The sequence below is a fragment of the Scyliorhinus canicula genome, chromosome 2, assembly GCF_902713615.1.
Source record: "Scyliorhinus canicula chromosome 2, sScyCan1.1, whole genome shotgun sequence".
NCBI classification, from domain to species: Eukaryota; Metazoa; Chordata; class Chondrichthyes; order Carcharhiniformes; family Scyliorhinidae; genus Scyliorhinus; species Scyliorhinus canicula.
In genome coordinates, this window is record NC_052147.1 from 174,959,674 (window position 1) to 174,980,413 (window position 20,740).

Genomic DNA, 20,740 nt, shown 5'->3' on the forward strand with positions numbered 1-20,740 from the left:
ATCACGTACCTCCCGCCGCTGTCTGCCACCACACTCGACGCCTCAAACGACACCCTCGTCCCCACCAGGATCGCCACCCCCCCAGTTTTTTGCATCCAGCCCCGAATGAAACACTTGGCCCACCCACCCCTTCCTCAACCTAACCTTATCCGCCACATTCAGGTGCGTCTCCTGAAGCCACGTCCGCCTTCAGCCCCCTCAGGTGCACGAACACGCGGGACCGTTTAACCGGCCCATTCAGTCCCCTCACATTCCAGGTGATCAGCCGGATCGGAGGGCCACCTGCCCCCTCCCCCGTCGACTAGCCATCACCCTTCCGTAATCCGCCACGTGCCTTCGCCCCCTGCTCAGCCCGTTCCCCACAGTGACAGACCCCCATCCTGATCCCCTCTACACGCTCCTGCTCCTTCTTAGCCATTCCAGCAGCAACCCGGTATCCCCCCCCCCCCCCCAAAACCCCCCCCCCCCAAACCTAGGGCCCCCCCCCCCAGCTGCGTAACTCCAGTCATTGTACTTCCGTAAGTCAGCCGACTCCTGCTGACCCCGGCTGCTCCCGCCACCCCAATTACCCTCCCCAGTGACACACACCCATTCCCCCAATGCCGACCCCGCCCCCTGCATCTCCAGCGCGGGAGAAAAGCCCGTGCCCCCATTCCAAGCCCCGCCCCCCGACCCAAAGCGCGGGAAGACAGGCACGTGACCCAACAGGGCCACGAACCCCACCCAAACCCGCAATCAGTGAAATAATAAAAATCCCAACGTGATATGATAAAACACCCAAGTAAACAGATAACAGTCCCGAAAAGCAGACAAGAAAAAACAGAACAGCAAAAGAACATCGTCCAATAGAACCAAAAAGAAAAAACCGAAAGGATATCAAGGAGGACAAAGCCTCCAGTGTACAATGTTCCCCAGCCCCCAGTCTTCAGTTCAAGTCCAGCTTCTCTGCCTGGACAAAAGTCCAGGCCTCCTCCGGGGAGTCAAAGTAAAGTTGGCGGTCTTTATAGGTGACTCACAGGCGTGCCGGCAGCAACAGGCCAAACTTGACCCCCTTCTTGTGGAGCACTGCCTTCGCCCGGTTAAACTCAGCCCTTCTCTTCGCCACCTCCGCACTCCAGTCCTGGTAGATCCTGATCTCCGTATTCTCCCACTTGCTAGTCCTCTCCCTCTTCGCCCAACAAAGCACACACTCACGGTCGACCAAGCGTTGAAAGCGGACCAGCACCGCCCTGGGCGGCTCGTTCGTCCTGGGCTTCCGCAGCTTCACCCGATGGGCACCCTCCAGCTCCAGGGGTCCCCGGAACGACCCCGCGCCCATCAGCGAGTTCAGCATCAGGACCACGTAGGCCCCCAAATCCGAACCTTCCAGCCTCTCCGGGAGGCCCAAAATCCACAGATTCTTCCGGCGGGAGCGATTCTCCATCTCCTCCATCCTTGCCAACCATTTCTTGTGAAGCGCCTCGTGCGACTCCACCTTCACCGCCAGGCCCAGGAGTTCGTCCTCGTTCTCCAAAGCCTTCTGCTGCAGCTCCTGAATCTCCGCAGCCTGAGCCGTCTGAGTCACCCCGAGCCTGTCCAGCGATGCCCTCAACGGCTCCAGGATCTCAGCCTTTAGTTCCTGGAAGGAGCGAAGCAGCAGCTCCTGCTGCTCCCTCGCCCACTGCTGCCACGCTGCCGGTTCCCCGCCCGCCGCCATCTTGTCCTTTCTGCCTCGCACCTTCTTCTGCCGCAAAGTTGATTTTCTGGTCGCTCCACTTCTAGTTCACCCCATCCACCGGCCGCCAAGCACAGAGGCTGCGTTCCCACCCGGGGAAAAGTCAAAACAGCGCCATTGTGGGCCCTTAAAAGAGCCCGAAAGTCCAAAATTAGCGGGAGCCACCGAACGTGCGGCTTAGCACTGCATCACCGCAACCGGAAGTCCCCCTTAAAAAGCATTTTAGACAGTTATATGGGAAAGATAGGTATAGAGGGATATGGGCTAAATACGTGCAATTGGGATTAGTTTAGTGGTAAAAACCGGGCGGCATGGACAGGTTGGGCCGAAGGGCCTGTTTTCATGTTGTAAACCTCTCTGACTCTATGACCAGGGTAGAAACGTGGAAGCAAATCACCAGTTCCATTTCATTGAGGATTGAACAAGGTCATAAGAAATATTTTAAAAATTCAAGGGTGGGATGGAGTTAAGGGTTGCAAGCAGGGAGAAGAGGATATGGTATAGAATCACTACAGTGCAGAAGGAGGCCATTCAGCCCACTGAGTCAACACTGCCCCCACCCCATCCCCATAACCCCACTTAACCTTTTTGGACACTAAGGGGCTATTTAGTTTGGCCAGTCCACCTATTCTGCACATTTTGGGACTGTGGGCCGAAACCAGAGCACCTGGAAGAAATCCACCAGACACGGAGAAAGTGCAAACTCCACAGTCACCCAAGGCCAGAATTGAATCTGGGTCCCTGGTGCTATGAGGCAGCAGTGCCAACCACTATGCCACCGTTAGCCCTTGGGTAGATAAAGTTACAGTTATAAAGTGCATTTAAAAATAAGGTTAGAAGTAACAACACAATGAGGTTCAGAACAAAATCCTTGACTGCAGGATATATTGGCTCTATAGCCTTCACTACAGCTAGTGTGAATAAAGAGGGGATTGCATAGTAGGCCAGAATTAGAACATTGGAGATGCTCGTTCTGGCATCAAAATGAGAGAAGCTCATGAAGTTAAAAGGAATGAGTCCATGGATGAATTTGAAAATGAGAATAAGTATTTCTAAGTTGACATGGTTGAGGAAAGGAAACTCAAGATGGAGCTTGAGCGGATAATGAGAATTACATTTGCAATATTGAATTGAGAGATGGCCAAGTTGTGGATGAGATGTTGGAGGAAATGTAGGCAGGTGATATTTGGTATGTGGAGGACCTTTACACCAATATAACCTGCATAATGGTACAGCACCAAAGTTTTTGCATGTAGGTTATATGTATAATCTGAAAATTAAGCTTATTTAAAGATAGTGTAATTTATTTTCTTGAAGGTGGTGAGATAGACTGTGTTGATAAAGATGGCAATACCCCATTGCATGTGGCTGCCAGATATGGACATGAACTTCTGATTAATACCTTGATAACCAGCGGTGCTGAAACATCAAAGTAAGTTTCCAAATAAGCATGACATACTGAATATCTGATCGAATGTCACTTTAAACTGTTTTTAACATTTCATTACTAACAACCAGTGTTCATTTTCCATTTGTTAGTGTAGCATGTAGGTTTGCTGCAGTATAAAACTGCAGAAAATTGTGCCAAGTCAGTTTCCTTCCCCATAGCAACTTCAATAAGTCACATCTGTTCGAATTATAGGACTTAAAAAGTCAATATTGTTTCATTTGCCCAATTTGGTTTCTCCAGAGAAAGCAAGTTTACCTTGCTGGTCCAAAATTAGTTAATTGTTTGCTCAAGGAGGTTCACGTTAGCTTCTCCATGAAATGGTTCAATTTATTCTTTTGCCACCAGCCAAACCTCGCCCATTGTTTGCTGTTCCCACTTCCAGGATCTTCATTTTTTTTAACTAAGTGTAAGGGATTTTTGTTGAAGCATATGTGGCAAATTGGGAAGTTTTCTCTTCATGTACTTGCTGTAGTTTTGGAATGCTTTATTGCCCAGTTCTGTGAATTTATATGGCTATCTTGCTAACGTTTGTACATTCATCAGAAATGTCTAGAAATAGAAAAAAATCTGATCTGAAAACTTGTTACTTTATATGACATACCTGTGATGCTTCATTCTTAGGTGTGGCATCCATGGTATGTTTCCCTTGCATTTGGCAGCATTAAGTGCACATGCGGACTGTTGCAGGAAGTTATTGTCATCAGGCAAGTATATTAAAAACAACATTGGACCACTTTAATTCCATCAACAGCCATAATTTTCTTCACTTGGCTTATAGCTGAATGACTTCCTGCACTCTGCTATACTATAATAGTTTTCTCATAACGATTGTAATTTTGCAAAACACATGGCCTTCCTGAGTGGCTGTGTGTCAATAGTTTCAGTATCCTGTATTGTTTCAGAAATCAATGACTGATTTGTTTATCTTGGCACAGGTTGAGACAATGCTGAATACGGATTGTTCGCTATTGCCAGTTTCCACACGATGTTTAAAAAGCAGCTTTTGTGTCAATGAATAATGATAATTTTACCATGTCAAGGACACGAATAAATTATTTTGCCAATCCTGCATATATTTCAGAAATAAGGTTTGCTGCTTTTCCACCCAAGTATAGTCAATGGGCAGGAAATCCAGACGAAATTTAGTGCGGTAAAATATTTGACCCCTTTTCTCTGAGGCAGAAAAAACTGATGATGTACTCTTGCTTTAAAAAGTGTTTGTGTTCTCAGTAGATGTACCATGAAGTAGGTATTGAGTAAAAGCTAATGGGATTTAATTGTCTCCTAATATTTTAAATTTAGCTGTTGTTTCCTGAAGCAACGGTTTACTTTTTAGAAGGTTTATGGACCTTTTAAAGAAAACCAGTTGCTTGGGCAGTGTGTGAATCTTTTCTGTGCTAATTGATTTCTGTCTTTGCAACATTTCTTGCGGTCTACTAGGACAAAAATATAGCATAGTGTCATCATTTAGTAATGAACAGGTGCTGTCTGCCGGCTTTGAGATAGACACCCCTGATAATTTTGGAAGGACTTGTCTTCATGCTGCTGCTGCAGGAGGGTAAGTTCATTTATGAACAAGCATGCATTTCTCAAATACAATTTATTTTGCTTTTCTCTGATGAGTTCTTTTATTCATTATTCATTTAACTCCTGGATTTAATAGTGTATTTTTTCATAAAACTCCTCAGATCTCAGACGTTAAAATTTACAGTTAAAGTGGATGATTTTGATATTTATCAGTGTTCTAGTAAAACCTCTCGCAGCTCCATGTAATATTTTGTTCTTATAACTTACTGGCAAGTTTAATTTAGTTTCGGTTTTGAGCTCATTGAAAAGACATTTTTGAAATTGGATTTGTCATGCACTATTTCACTCTAATGTACCATATGTTTTGTCACACAGCAATGTTGATTGTATAAAACTACTACTGAGTAGTGGAGCGGATTTCAATAACAAGGACAAATGTGGGAGGTGTGTGGCTTGCTCTCAACTTCTGTAACAAACCCAGCCAAAATGGTTGATGTTGGATTGTGGTTCTGCTGAACACAATGGCCAGCAGCATAATTATTACTTGTGTTTGCTTTCTCAACAGTTTGGTAGTTTTGCATAGAGATAATTTGAAGAATTGAATTTATAATCAAGAATGTAACACAATAAAAAGTTTTCAGTGGTTTGTTAGCACAAGTTAAATGATAGTTAAGTTTGGATATTGTAATCAAAATGTTAGATTTTCTTTCCAAAGTTCCTCAAATCACTATCTGGCACACTTTAAAAAAAAAAAAAAAAAAAAAATTTTCTTCTGGTTTGGATATTACTGAAAATAATTTTAAAATCCGTTTCTATGTCATATTATTTTGCAGGACTCCATTGCACTATGCAGCTGCGAATTGTAATTACCAGTCTATTGTGACATTGGTGTCAACGGGGGCCAATATTAATGAAACTGATGAACGAGGCTGCACTGCCTTGCACTATGCTGCAGCATCTGACATGGACAGAAAGTAAGGCAGCAGTTTATACATGTCCAGAGTTTATGAGCTGCAGAACTATCCTGCAGCTAATAACTGCTGTACTAAAACACATGGCCAATAAAGTCTTCAGTGCTTATTTAATATACACTTGTCATGAATTTTTCATGACAAGTAAGCCTATTTTATTTTTTTCATCGCTCATGGGGCCCAGAAAAGCCCTTGTGATGCATTTTCAATATGAAATCAGCTTTGACTACTTCAAAACTATAAAATTACTTGAAATTCAATCTGATAATATTGGATTTTGGATATTTTGTGATGATTACAGAATTCATTTGTAAAAACAAAGTATTATGGGAGAAGTGGAAGGACTACAATTTTAAAAACACCTTAGAAATGCTCCCAAACGTTTTTCTCATGATGGAAAGAATGGGTTAACAATGGTTTTGTTTTGAAATCATAGCTAATTAAATTAAACACCCTAAATCTCCTGAATGTTTTGATTCTTTCACCAAGGAAAAAAAATATCTTGGGGAATTCAGATGCAAATATCGAAGAGCTTGATAACACAAATGAGACGAAAGAGAAAGAGGCCTCGTTGTAAGTTGATATTTTCCAGACATAATGGTTGAACTAAAACTTCTGTGGTGGTTGGTCTTGCTACTTCTTTGGGCTTCAACCTGCAATTTGTGTGAACTTTGAGTGTAATTTTCTGTAAATTGGGACTAAAATCATTTGCTTGAAGGTTCAAAAGTGAAGGTTTTTTTTTAATATCTAGGGTGTCCTCTGTTATGATGATACATTTTGTCAATTGCTCACATTTGTCTAAAATGGGTGCACTTCTGAATTGAATAGTTTACAAGAAAGTCTTCAATTGCCTCCTTTTACAGATTTATCTTTTAACATTTTCTATGTGTTCACCTTACACATATGCATGCATACACCCAGACATGCCAACCAATCATTAAAATCTAATTTCCTATTTTTTGTAATTTAATTCAATGAAAATAATGGGGGTCTTCCTGCATCCAGTTACTGGTAAGTAAAGAGGACAATTAAATCTCAAAATTAGGCTTTATCATTAAGACATTGTTTATGAATAGCTGCTTTAAAAAAAATTATTATTTATTGCGATTTTCAATTTTTTACAAAAAAAATCACATCAAACAGAAGCACTCAGTGCAGAAAGAGAATTTTAGGTATCAATGTACAACAGGTACAGCACAAAACAGGCAGTACGGTAGCATAGTGGTTAGCACAGTTGCTTCACAGCCCCAGGGTCCCAGGTTCGATTCTCTGCTCGGTCACTGTCTGTGAGGAGTCTGTACGTTCTCCCCGTATCTGCGTGGGTTTCCTCCGGGTGCTCCAGGTTCCTCCCACAGACCAAAGATGTGCGGGTTAGGTAGATTGGCCAGGCTAAGTTGCCCTTGGTGTCCCAAAAAATGTTAAGTGGGGGTTACAGGGATAGGGTAGATACGTAGACTCGATGAGCCGAATGACACTGTAAATTCTATGAAACAATAGTTATTACATAATTGAGAATAAATAAGACCGGTAAATCAGGACAAAATTGCCAGCGAGTCCCTTCCATGGATTATTGACCTGTCTGCCCCCAAACAGGATACAGACAACATTATAGACCTACATCTCACAAAACCAAATAAGCGAAGAAGAAAATAATACCTCGAGAACCCCATTGCTAAGGGGAAATCAAGTAACTCTTAACAGCACAATTTAAACTATACTCCAGATCCAGAACAGGCAGCCATCCTAGATCTTCGAGGGGCAGCACGGTAGCACAAGTGGATAGCACTGTGGCTTCACAGCGCCAGGGTCCCAGATTAGATTCCCTGCTGGGTCACTGACTGTGTGGAGTCTGCACGTTCTCCCCGTGTCTGTGTGGGTTTCCTCCGGGTGCTCCGGTTTCCTCCCACAGTCCAAAGACGTGCAGGTTAGGTGGATTGGCCATGCTAAATTGCTCTTAGTGAACAAAAAGGTTAGGAGGAGCTATTGGGTTACGGGGATAGGGTGGAAGTGAGGGCTTATGTGGGTCGGTGCAGACTCGATGGGCCGAATGGCCTCCTGCAATGTATGTTCTATGAGGTGGCAAAATGATAAAAACAAAGACAAAGATAAGACCAGGCACAACCCAACCGTTACACTCAGCCTAGGATCTCTCATAGAAGAAGGAAAAGAGAACAAAAATAAGAACCAAAAGCTAGAATTTGAACTTCCACGATCCCTTCTCCCAGTCCCAGATCAAAGAACAAAACAGATCAACAAACCATTGACACCAGTATCCCCCTCAGACGATCACAGGATGTTTTGGGGCCAAGAACCCAAAAGAATGTAAACTAGTCCCAATCGTAAAACGGTGTGGAGGAACCCACTCCAGGATGGGAGGGCCTCAGAAGGACCCCCAAATTGGGGAGTGACCTGCACATTGCCTCAACACATGCACATACACCACCCAAAAGCCAACCTATGCCCATATTTGAATGTCCCTTACACCAAGGCTCATCATCCAACACCACCATGACCAGCCCTTACAGACGGCCTGGGCCTGAAGAGGAAAAGGCACAGCTAGAAGTTAAATAAAACATCTAACTACGGGAGGCCTTCTTCGCATATAATAAGAGCAGAACTAACCTGACCACCCACACCCTCCACCCCTCACCCCATTACTCTCTGCTCAGCTCCCCCCCACACCCCAAGGATGTATTAGGATAATGGAATTGTGCACATATCCTGGAAACAACATTTAGCTTTAACATGATAAAACCTTATTAAATCAGGATAACCCACAGTGCAGGACCTCACACCCGAAACACACCTGCAAGCAGATAAATTGACAACATTAACAGACATCAACATGATTATCGTGGAATAAAGTCCAGGATAACAACTGAGGAATGAGGCTGTCATCAGGATGAAGACGACTCCACTGGTGCACAACGAAAACAGATAAAGCAGGATCTGAAACCTCATTACTTCCAATATGTCAACTTGACCGAGCCCAGAAGGCCAGCTACCCAGGCTCCACTAGTGGGGACGGCCCTGGACAGCTTGGGACCCCAACACCCCTGACTGACAACAGGAAGAAGACCACACAACCCAAAGATTGAAAGGCCAGCCCGGCCCTGGAGACGGCATTAAATGTGTTCCATTGAATTGGAGCTGCTTGGCCTCCTGATTGTGATTCCCAAAACATGGCAGCCAGTTCTCAAACTCTGCTAGGATCTTCTCTGCCCCATTAACGGAGACACCAGGCATGACCGGCCTCCTCATCTGTTCCCCTTCATCCTCACTCAAACCCCTTAGGATAGATGGCAGGTCTTGCAACAGCAACTCAACCGTGCAGAGGTGAGCTTCCACCAAAGACCATGCTCCTTCTGCTACAAGAACCTCTGTGTATGCCTCCATCACCTCCATAAAGACGCCTTGCAACTTCAAAAAGTGGCCTTCAATGTCCTGCATGCAAAGCAAGACTAGCAAATGGATCACCTACATCGCGAGCAACCATCGTCTGTTGGTGTGCACCGTATCGTCAGGGTGGGAAACCTCCCAAAGGCAGCTGCTCCACCAAGGACCGTGCCCTACCCCAACTCTTTTCAGTTGCCACGAATCAACGAGGATTAAAACATATTGTCGCGACTTAAAAGTGTTCAAACCTTGACCAATAACTATTGGCACATAGTAAAAGCCATGTAAACCGAAAAAAGGCATAAAAGAGATGTGCACAAAGATAAAAACAAAGATTGAAAGATGAGCTGAACTGGAGCTTGCAAAAACATAGCCACTCCCATGCTCATGTCATGTGATCTGAGCTCTACTCCTGTTTTAAAAACCTAACTTAAAATTTTCAATTTAATTTATTTCACTGGCTTTTATTTCAGAGCTGTTCATAATCTTTGTCTTGCCGTAAGGTGTATGAGATAGGAAGTATAATTTATTTTACATGATCTTGGGGTTATTTTACGTCTTTAGCAAAGTTTTCTTCAGTGTTTTATTGGTGTATTGTGATAGCAACAAATATTTGCAACGCACAGTTTAAATACTGGAATTGGGTCTATGTTCTGAGCAACCTTTTTGTACGCTTTTGTATGCATTATAGCAAACATGGTGATATTTTCCTGCTGATTGTTGCCATTTGAGCATTTTAAATCCCGTGCCTTTGGAGATGGGGAGCAAACAAGGATGGATTGACGGAAGAGCAGGACTTAATGTTGAACAGTATTTGTGTGGCATAGTTTTCGACATCGAGTTTATAAGAGGATGGGGAAGAGAGGCCACTGAAGAGATAATTTGAGTACTTGGGTGTCAAGTTGACAAAGGCATATCATGACACTTTCAACAAATAAGGGTTTAATCAGGGCAATGTGATGGAAAGTAGGTGGAGTGTGTAATAAGCTCAATATGGAATTATTATTTATAAATAGAAGAGTTTAATCTGAAACTTTACAGCAGAAATATAGATGGAGTAAGGCAGCATATTTCAAATTCTTGAGACATCACAAAGTGTTTTGCAGTCAAAGAGTTACTTTGGTAGCGCAGTAATTGTTGTTTGCTTGGTAAACATGACAACTAGTTTGCTCAGTGAGATAAGTGACCAGTTAGCCTGCTTTACTGATGTTAGGTGAGAGGGGAATGTTGGCCAGGGCCCTGAGCGAAATATCCCACTATTTGAATTGTGTAATGGGAATTTTTGTACCTAACCGAGGGGGTAAATGAAGCCTTGATTTAATGCCTCACGAAAGGCAATGTAATAATTCCTCATGATTGCACTGAAATGTCACGCTTAATTTGGTGTTGAAATACTGCAAGAGGACTGAGACCCATGACCTTGAGGCAAGAACCCTGGGCTGGATTCTCTGCTGTCAGGATTCTCCATTTCGCTAGCAACGCACCCATACCCGGGGATTTCCTGATGGCGTCGGGCTGCCCATAATGGGAAATCCCATTGGCCGGCTGGCGGGACAGAGACTCCCACTATCGATGGGGGTGCGCACTATGCGCTGGCACCTTGGGAAATATTGATGCTTTTGGATGAATATTGACTGGTACATTGGACTTAGAAACTGTCCTCTATTATGGGAAGTAGATTACATTGTGGCTTCACCTGTTTTGATGGTCTTTTCTTGTGTACTTATTAGATTGTGAATATTTGATTCCAAAGTTCATGTGTTTTGGAGGCATAACGTTTAGTTTTGGGAATATTACTTTTAGGTTGGAGATTAAAGTGTTAAATGCAAATAAATGGAAAACCTGATGAAGAACCCAGTAAATGACCTTAAGGTGAATGCAAGCCTGGGTTAATTACAGTTAAAAGGTAACCCATGTTTATCTTACAAGGTCACAGTTGAAACTGAATAAACTTAAACAATGGATGACCCATCTCTGGACCTCTGAGTGGAACCAGGGAGTCTGGAGATAAGGCAATTATATCCATTGAAGACATAAATTATTTATATGGGTCTCAGGATGAAAGGGCTTGGTTTTGAAGGTAAAAGATAATTAATCTACATTTCTATTTAAAACATCCCAAGTATGCCACATTGTCATAGAGTTGGGCTATTTGGGTGAGAAGGATCCTTAGTTAAATTGTCTGGCTGTTCCTCAGAAGGCAGTTGTGGTTTTGGTCTTATGTTGGCTGCAACTCACGAATTGGGAGAGCAAAAGGAAATAAATGTTTGTCAGGCCTGTACCTTAAGCAGAGAAAATACTAACTTTATTGTTGACCACATGGAATGCAGATGAAGGCTTGAGCTCAGTTTGGAATTCATGATGGGGGGGGGGGGGGAAGAAGTTGGAAGATTTGCATAACTTGAAACTAGAAGAAGAAATACACAACAATCTTCAAAGTGAAAGGCAGTTAGCCTTGTGGCAGAAATCGGTGAGCTTGAACAGTTAACTTGGAAAGACCTCTCAAGAAGCTGTGGGAGCAGACTGGGAAAAATGTTTATGTATGTCCAAAGCTAGACAAGGAGCTGAAGAGTCTACAGTGATGAGGTTTTAAAGGAGTGTTGGATGGTAGCTTAGCCAAAGGTTAGTGGAAGGATCCCCATACATCTTGAGTATGACTGGAACACTGAGGAAAATTCAAAGTGAATTCCAGGGACTGTGCCATACATTTGAATCAGTCCCAGAAGCAAATAAACCTTCAAAATTCTTGTAATGTATAAGGGAACTCTTAAATGTGGGGGGGAAGCAAAAGATAGAACTAAGTTATACAGTAAAAAAAATTAAATCGTGTAATCTTGCTGCATACTTCTTCCAATTAATTTCTGGGTGTTTGTAGTTTTCTTTAAATGATAAACGGCTCCTATCAGCATAATTTTAAAATTAAATTTGAAGTGCTTGAATCTTTTTTTTCCCAATTAAGGGGCAATTTAGCGTGGCCAATCCACCTACCCTGTACATCTTTGGGTTGTGGGGGTGAGGCACGCAGACACCTGGAGAATGTGCAAACTCCACGCGGACAGTGACCCAGGGCCAGGATCGAAACCCAGGTCCTCAGCGCATGAGGCAGCAGAGCTAACCACTGCGCTACCACGCTGCCTCCTATCAGGATCATAATAGTATTGAAGAAAATAAACAATTCTTCTTGGGTTTGTGAAATCTACATTTAAATACTTAGAAAATACCATTTTAAACTTGAGGCTCTGAGGTTGGCTAATTTTGGAAATTGAGAAACCACATCAGTGTTGCAAAAAGGTGCTCTTTTGACATTGGAACTTAAGATGTGTGGGGAAATTGTGTTCAAAGAACTTCATTCGTCATTTTGTATTTGGATGGAAATGCATGTTAATCGCATGGATCACAAAATGTACAAGTGTTGAACCTCCCAGCACTGACATCCCTTACCATTACTATAGTACAAAGAGCCCTTGCCATTACCACGGTACAAAGGGACCATTACCCTCTTTGGGCGGCACAGTGGTTAGCACTGCTGCCTCACAGATCCAGGGACCCGGGATCAATTCTGGCCTCATGTGACTGTGTGAAGTTTGCACTTTCTCCCCGTGTCTGCGTGGGTTTCCTCCGGGCGTTCTGGTTTCCTCCCGCAGTCCATAGATGTGCAGGTTAGGTGGATTGGCCATGACAAATTGCCCTTCGTGTCCAAAGGATTACTGGGTTATGGGGATCGGATGGAGGCATGGACTTAAGTAGGGTGGTCTTTGCGAGGGCCAGTGCAGACTCGATGGGCTGAATGGTGTTATGGGCCAGGGTTTAGAGAACCTCAAAATATATCATGGAGTTCACCTGACCCACAACTTTTAATAGATTGTGGTTATGGGGAACACATGGGCTTACCTTACAGGTGTGATGCACCAGAAATCTACAGTACTTTTAAATTAAAACAATGTTTATTTATGAAGCCAGTTAACACTTTATAAACCCACAGTAAACATCTTAACAACTATCAATAAACCTTAATCTTTCCTTATTAACATCCATAAGACAAAATACCCTTTTTAAACACAGAGATCAGGTTTAAATTCACTACTGAGAGCAGTCAGCACTTTGAAATCACCCAATTGATCTGGAGACTGTCTTTAGTTTGCAGAGAGATCACAGTGCCAGAGGCCCGGGTTCAATTCCCACCTTGGGTGACTGTGTGTGGAGTTTGCACTTTCTCCCTGTGACTGCCTGGGTTTTCTCCTGATGCTCCGGTTTCCTTCCACAGACCAAAGATATGCAGGTTAGGTGGATTGGTCATGCTGCATTGCCCCTTGGAGTGAGGTTACAGCGTGGGGTATTAGTCCTAGGTAGGGTGGTCTTCCAAAGGGTCTGTGCAGACTTGCTGGATCGAATGGCCTTTTTCTGTACTGTAGGAATCCTATGATTAACTGTTAATGTTTATGCAGTTCGTAAAGTCTACTTCATCTAATAACTTTTAGCTTGTCATTTTATCGCATGTACAGTTAATTTTCATATGGATGGCATTCACTTTGTTGGAATAACTTTTTGAGGAAATTTTAAAAGAAATTCATTTATGGGATATGGGCGTCGCTGGTTAGGCCAGCATTTATTGCCCATCTCTAGTTTCCCTTCAGAAGGTGATGGGGAGCTGCATTTTTCAACTGCTGCACTCCATGAGGTGTAGGTACACCCATAGTGCTTTTCGGGAGGGAGTTCCAGGATTTTGGCCCAGTGACAGTGAAGGAACAGCGATATATATATCTGAGTTGGGATGCTAAGTGACTTTGATGGGGAACCTACCAGTGGTGGTATTCGCTGATCTCTGCTGCTCTTGTCCTTCTATATGGTAGTGGTCGTGGGTTTGGAAGGTGCTGCCTAAGGAACCTTGACAAGTTACTGCAGGGCATCTTGTAGATAGTGTACACTTGGCTGCCACTGTTTGTCAGTGGTGGAGGGATTGAATGTTTGAGGAAGGGGTAGCAATCAAGTGGGCTGCTTTAAGGGCAGCACGGTGGCCTAGTGGTTAGCACAACCGCCTCACGGCGCTGAGGTCCCAGGTTCAATCCCGGCTCTGGGTCACTGTCCGTGTGGAGTTTGCACATTCTCCCCGTGTTTGTGTGGGTTTCGCCCCCACAACCCAAAAAAATGTGCAGAGTAGGTGGATTGGCCATGCTAAATTGCCCCTTAATTGGAAAAAATAATTGGGTAATCTAAATTTAAAAAAAAAAAAGTGGGCTGCTTTATCCTGGATGGTGTTGAGCTTCTTGAGAGTTGTTGGAGCTGCACTCATCCAGGCAGGTGGTGTGTTAGACTCATTACACTCCTGACATGATTTTCCCAGTAATTTCATTGCAGTGTTAATGTAAGCCTACTTGTGACAATAATAAAGATTATTTATTTATTATTTATGTGCCTTGTAGATGGTGGACAGGCTTTTGTGTGGGGGGGGGGGGGGGGGGGGCGGAGATGAGTTACTCAAGAGTGTTTAACATTTTCTTCTAAATTCTAAAATTCAAGTTGGTTATAGTGTGCAAAATGTTGAAATCCTCAGCGACCAAGTGCCAGGAGGTGGTGATTCTCCACTTATTGGATTCTTAACTGCTGATGTAGTTGGAACACGTAATATGCCTGTGTGAGTTTATAGAGGTAAGATGCTTTCCATAGAGAAAGGAAGGGAAGACCATCAAGGTCACGTCAAATTGACAGATACTACTTCCACACATTCTGGTGGCTGGTGTAAGCTTATTGCTTGATGGCTGTCCTTGTTTGGAAATTACAGTTCATTTATAAGTGGGGGGGAGAGAAGAAATAGATAAGAAATTAATTGATTTATAATTGTGGCCAAATTTATAATATATAGTTAAGAAAAAGCTGAGTTCCTTACTGTCCTGTAGCATTTTGCTTACTTCCCTTCAGTGATCAGTATTCAGTTCATAAAATAGTTATTGCATTAACATAGGGCGCAATCTACCGACCTTGTTGCGCTCCCGCAATTTTTCTGATTAATCGCACCCATAGTAAAGAAATAGAAATGGTGCAGCAGGTAGGAAAATGGGGCGGAAACCGCCGGCTCCAAGAGCGGCTTTCCCTGCGATATTGTGAGCCTCTTGATGAAAATAAAGTAAGGGGTGGGTACTATGACATCACACTGTGGGGTGATTGCATCCACCCTACCAGAAATTTAGGTTTTTATAAGACCAGGACGCCAGGGATTGGTGCCCTCACCCCTGGGGGTTGTACTCACCTGTGTACCTCTGGTGGGTTCTGCTTACTAGGTGTATGTCATGGGGGACATGTTGTGATTCACGTTGATGTGCCCTCACAACAATGTGAATGGGCAATTTAACGTGGAGGGGATATTAGGCATAAAGACCTGATATTAGCATTTGAATGTATTCAAATAGGCATCTCGGTGTTCAATGTTGGGATACCATTGCGTCATTGGTGTCATCGGGAAAATCACACAGGCGTAAAGGCTGTTTTGGGACTCGTTTGGGATTTTCCACCTTTGCTGCAGTTCCATCCCTCTTGAAAACAGGAATGGAAAATCCCCCCATCGTTCACCATTTAATTTTGAATTAAAATGTTCCACAGGTTAATATTTCCTGAACACCGCAACACCATTACTGTTAATTAGATTGCACGGCCTTTGAAATGAAAATGAGAAAATATATATATTGTGGAATTGATGTATCTTTTGTCTTGACATATTTGGTGATGTCAGTACAGTTGTGACTCCCTAGAGTTTGGCTGAGTCCAGGCTATCCAGAGTCCAGCCAGAGATGAACCAGCTGTAGCAGCATTGCCTGGTGTGACATGTTGGGCAGCTCTCTGAACACCTTGAACAACAGACAGGTGGATTGGCTCATCAAGTTTTTGCAATGTGACCAAGTCCTAAAAATGTTTTTAATTTGGTGGCAGCTGAATTTGTAATGCTAGAGAAATTGAATATGTGTACCAGTTGGAAGATTTAATTAATACAGAGCAGGACTGATGCTGTGAGGTGGTGGTTAGAAGAAAGGACATGGAGAAGGAAGAATACAACAGTGCTTAATTTGTTATTTTTTTGTCAAATGTGTTCCAGCTGCTTGCAATATTTGCTTCATAATGATGCCAATCCAACAATACGAGACAAGCAGGGTTATAATGCAGTTCACTATGCTGCTGCATATGGGCATAAACAATGTCTGGAACTGGTAAGCAATTTTATTTATATTCAATGTAATTTCTTCATTAATAGAAAAAAGCTATCAAATGTCGATTGAAACCTACAAATTTCATTTAGCTAGATTTGCTTGATTAAGTAGAGATGAACACAATGGGCGTGATTTAGCGTCCCTGTTAGCCGCTGGCGTAAATCCCGTAATGGTCGCTAAATCTTGTGACTGGCAAAAACAGTTTGATATCTTCCCGCCGCCGCCCATCTCCCACTCCCCACTGGTGATGGAGTCAGTTTCACACCCAGAAAGGGCATGAACCTTATTTCCATACTTAGCGGCCTTGCGTCATAACATCCACCAGCATCTTATCCTCACATCCACACACAATGAAATCATGCCAGCACGAGTCACTACGTGTTTTCAAAAATGAAAACCAGTTCATGATGACCATGTCAGGAGCGTACAGTAAAGTATAGCTCCCGAATGCTGAGGGACATGACCGGGGAGGCCACTCTGGGAAGCCCCATTGGGGGTGGGGATGGGATGCCTGTGATGTGGGGGGTGGGGAAGATGCCCCGATCGTGGATGGGAGTGCCCAAATGTTTGTGTGGGGGGGAGGCTCCCGTTGTCCATTGGGGGGTGGGGTCCTGATGTGGGTTGGGGGGGCTTAAATTTAACTTTAACTTTTGAGAACTCTTCTCTTAAAAATGGCCCCCGATCTCAGATGCTTCGGCCACACCCCTCTAGCTGGCTGTGAGATCCTCACCAGCACTTTAAAATTGCATAGAGTGTTGTTTAATCAGGCAAGAAAAGACGTCTGTGAAGCCGGTGAATTTCACACAGTTTTTCTCGCCTGATCCAGCACTCTGTGAAATTTTGGGAAAATTCCGCCCAGATATCCAATAGTCCCAAAAGCCAAGTCATCCAAAAGATGTCATGCAAATTGTCCCTCGGTGTGCAAAGGTTTGGTGGGGTTACGGAATTGCAGGGGGTGGGCCTAGGTAGAGAGCTCTTTCAGAGGGTCGGTGCCGACTCGATGGGCCGAATGATATTTATGGCTGCAGTTAAAACGTTTATGGTGTTTGAGTGCATATTTACAAACTTTTTCAATTGATTGTAGTAACAAATAGCAACATAATATTTTTGTTTAATTGCTGTAATCAAAACCAGCCCATTTATATAAATTACATGCTTGATGATGCTCGATTTCTATGGGTTGAGAAAGACTGCGGACGCAATCGAACGGCACACTGCTCCTGAAAAGCAGCACGCCGCAGCGCAACGGTGGCGATAGAAGTTGGGCGACCCCGCACCCAGGATCTCCCTGGCTTGCAACGGCTTGCGAGATCTAACATGATCTCGCAGGATGTTGCAATGTGATTCCCACCTGTTGTGAGTGGGATCACTTTTTGTTAAATCTGAATATTAGAGGAAGACAGCTAGTGTCACTCTAACATGCAGTATCCTGAGGCACCTGAGGAGTTGGGTTCCATCTCCTCCACCTCGGAGACCTCGGGTGAGCACCGTTCAGTACTGGTCTCCATAAATGGGAACCAGATGGCACTTGTGCGGGTCTTCCAGGCGATCGGAGGCCCACTGGTGCATGCCCTTTGGACTATGTGCGGCCTCGGCTGCGCGTTCCCCACTAGGGAGCCTATGTAACCCGAGTGACATTAGGTAACGTTTTTCTCGATGCTGAGAGTTCCAGGAAACACAAGGCTAAACACACACTCTATGGGACTTTGTTCTCATTTAGTTAAATCACGCCCTGTCTAATGGAGTTCTAACTTTTTTTCAACCAACTTAATTGTCCTTCAACTGGCCTTAATTACTACAATTGCAATATTAATTCTGACTTAAACCACAAGTCTATAAACAACAACAAAATTCAGAGTAACCCATCATTAATAGACTTCCCTGTTTGTTAACAGTTTCTTTAGTACAATGGAATAAATCTACTTTTATTTTTCATGTGCCTTCTTGCAATGAATTGGCAATTCTCATTTATATCTATATATATCTTTTTACAAATGCCTTTTTGGAATGTAATGTCTTCCTTTCAGCAAGTGTTTCAGAAAATATTTTGGATTCTGTGAATTCTCTTATTGGGTGGAGCTTCTGAACAAATGAATAGGAGTAGCCTTTTCAAAATATTTAAAATTACATTGGGTGCGTTTTCTCTTGATCTTCCTGCATGTCATTGAAATTAGCTTGTGAGGGAATCTCTCAAATTTAGAAACCGTGTTACCTATTTTAAGCTTCTTTCGCCTGATTTAGGTGCATTCAACTTACACCAATAAGGTGGATCAGTAAAATTATCCACTTTTCTGGATTCTGTTGCTATCTTCTGCCTTGCTTTCTTTTGTGAAAGAATGATAGAGACTGACAAAATTGGATAAATAAGGATGTACAGATTTGGTAAGGGTAGGTTGAAAGGTGTTATATATAAATATTAGCTCTTTCAGATGAAGGTTTTGATATCCAAACCATTTCATATTGATTTTCATGCTACAGTATAGAACTAAAGCTCAGTGGGGGTCCAGTGAGACGCTGATGGGGAATGTTCAACTGTTTCTAAAATATTCAGAGATGAACATTCAAGATTTTCTTCTTGTGAATGCAGTTTTCTGATTTAGAGCCCACTGCAGTTGAATTTAGTAGTAAAGGAACGAAGTCAGTACAATTTAGATATATGAAGTCATTTGACATTCTGTGATTGAGAAACCCAAATGTGGAAATATGTATGGAATGCATTTAAGTGTCATTCTTTTGTTGGAATTCCTGCACTGCTGACAGCTGAAAAACAGATGTTAATAGCAGGGATATATTGGAAATTAATATGTGGTTATAAAAAGCTCAATGTCAGGATGTACAGCATTACTTGCCATGAATGCATGAAGATCAGTACGAAAAGCTGTGAATTGCATTGTCCTGTTCCAAATAAATCAATGAATATTTGCACTATTAAATTTTTATCACATTGCATTATATCAACTTTGGTGGAACGATGTCTGCCATGCATCTTTTGGGTTTTTGTAGTTGTTGTAAATAATTTACTAATTTGGTTCTTCGGTATAAATGATGTCTTTCCCGACATCTGTCCCTCTGGCCGAACTTAGGAACATAAGAAATAGAGTCACATGTAGACCATATGGCACCTGAGACAGATGGCTCATTTTCTGTCTCAACTCGGCTTATCTACTTGCTCCTGATACCATTTGATTCCCTGAGAGGTCCAAAATCTGACCATTTCAGCGTTGAATATATTCAATAATGGAGCATCCACAACCCACATGGGTGGAGAATTCCCAAGTACACAACCCTCTGACTGAAGAATTTCTCCTCTTGTTAGTCCGAAATGATCAACCCCTTATCCTGAGGCAGTGTCCCCAATTTCTAAATTCCCAGCCAGGAAACACCATCTGTGTCTCCTCTGCCAAGCCCTTTTGCAATCCTAAACTTTATAATTACCAAAAATTCATGAAGTTTAACTTCAATTTATATAATTATAGGAATCCATTTGGTAAAGGGAGGAGAGAAGACAAAGAAATGCAGCTAGATCAGTTGGTTTTGTATTCATTTATTTGCAAACAGGAAAGGCTGGTCATCACAATAAGTTGACAAAGTTAAACACTTGCATGATATTAAATTCGATTGTATTTAATTAACCATTTGTAAAACAGCATTAACTTGTATTGAAATTGCTCTCTCAAAGTAGTAAAACGTTTCAAAGTGCTAGCAGGGGTGTTATCAACAACATTTCACACTGAGTCATACAAAATATAAGGGCAAATGGTGAAAAGCTTGGAAAAAATTGTAGGTTTTAAGGAGCATCTTAAAAGAGAAAAAAATAGAGTGGCGGAGAGGATCAGGGAGGGAATTGGAGAGTTGGGGCCCTGACTACTGATGATACAAACAATTAAAATCGGGAGTGTATGCGGTCAGGATTAAAGGAGGACAGATATCTTGTAGAGGGCTGGAGGAGATTATGTAAAAATAGAGGGGAAAGGCCATTGAGGGATTTGAAAACAGAATGAGAATTTTAAAACAGAGATGTTGCTTAACCAGGAGCCAATGTGCATCAGCAAGCTAAGGTGTGAAAAGGACTTGAGTTAGGATACAGACAATCAGACTTTTGGCTGACCTCAAGTTTATGGGAGTGGGGTGTAGAATGTGGAAGGTTGACTCAGGCTGTGTTGGAATAATCAAATTTTCATAGAATCCCTACAGTGCAGAAGGAGGTCATCAAGTGTGCACCGACTCTTTGAACGACCATATTTCATAGGCCCAATCCCCTGTCCTATTCGTGAAACTCCACCCTAAGCGGCAACATGGGAGAGGAGGGGGGAGGTTGGAGGTGGAGGCAGTAGTTTGCAACGATAGAGGGATCAAAGGTTAGTTTTTGAGGAGAAGAGTGATGGCAGGTATAACAACATGGAGACAGGATTTTTTTTTTTTTTTTAAATAATTTTTATTGAATTTTTCAAAATACAAACATTTTAACCCCCCCTACATTTACATT

At 42.8% G+C, this 20,740-nt stretch overlaps 1 protein-coding gene across 16 annotated transcripts in view; it reads left to right on the top strand.

The window, feature by feature from the left end:
- Positions 1-20,740, top strand: part of ankrd44 (ankyrin repeat domain 44) — a 312,538-nt gene that overhangs the window by 178,081 nt on the left and 113,717 nt on the right. For 11 of the 16 annotated variants that reach the window (XR_005459740.1, XM_038789102.1, XM_038789101.1 and 8 more), the window contains 7 exons: positions 3,032-3,146; positions 3,786-3,868; positions 4,605-4,722; positions 5,067-5,135; positions 5,525-5,665; positions 6,152-6,235; positions 16,143-16,254. Coding sequence is in view for 15 of the 16 variants with exons in the window: in XM_038789102.1 (XP_038645030.1) it covers positions 3,032-3,146; positions 3,786-3,868; positions 4,605-4,722; positions 5,067-5,135; positions 5,525-5,665; positions 6,152-6,235; positions 16,143-16,254 (722 nt within the window). In the remaining variant the exon portion in view is untranslated. The remainder of the gene's footprint in view (positions 1-3,031; positions 3,147-3,785; positions 3,869-4,604; positions 4,723-5,066; positions 5,136-5,524; positions 5,666-6,151; positions 6,236-16,142; positions 16,255-20,740) is intronic. The other 5 variants (XM_038789094.1, XM_038789095.1, XM_038789097.1 and 2 more) reach the window with 1 other exon arrangement.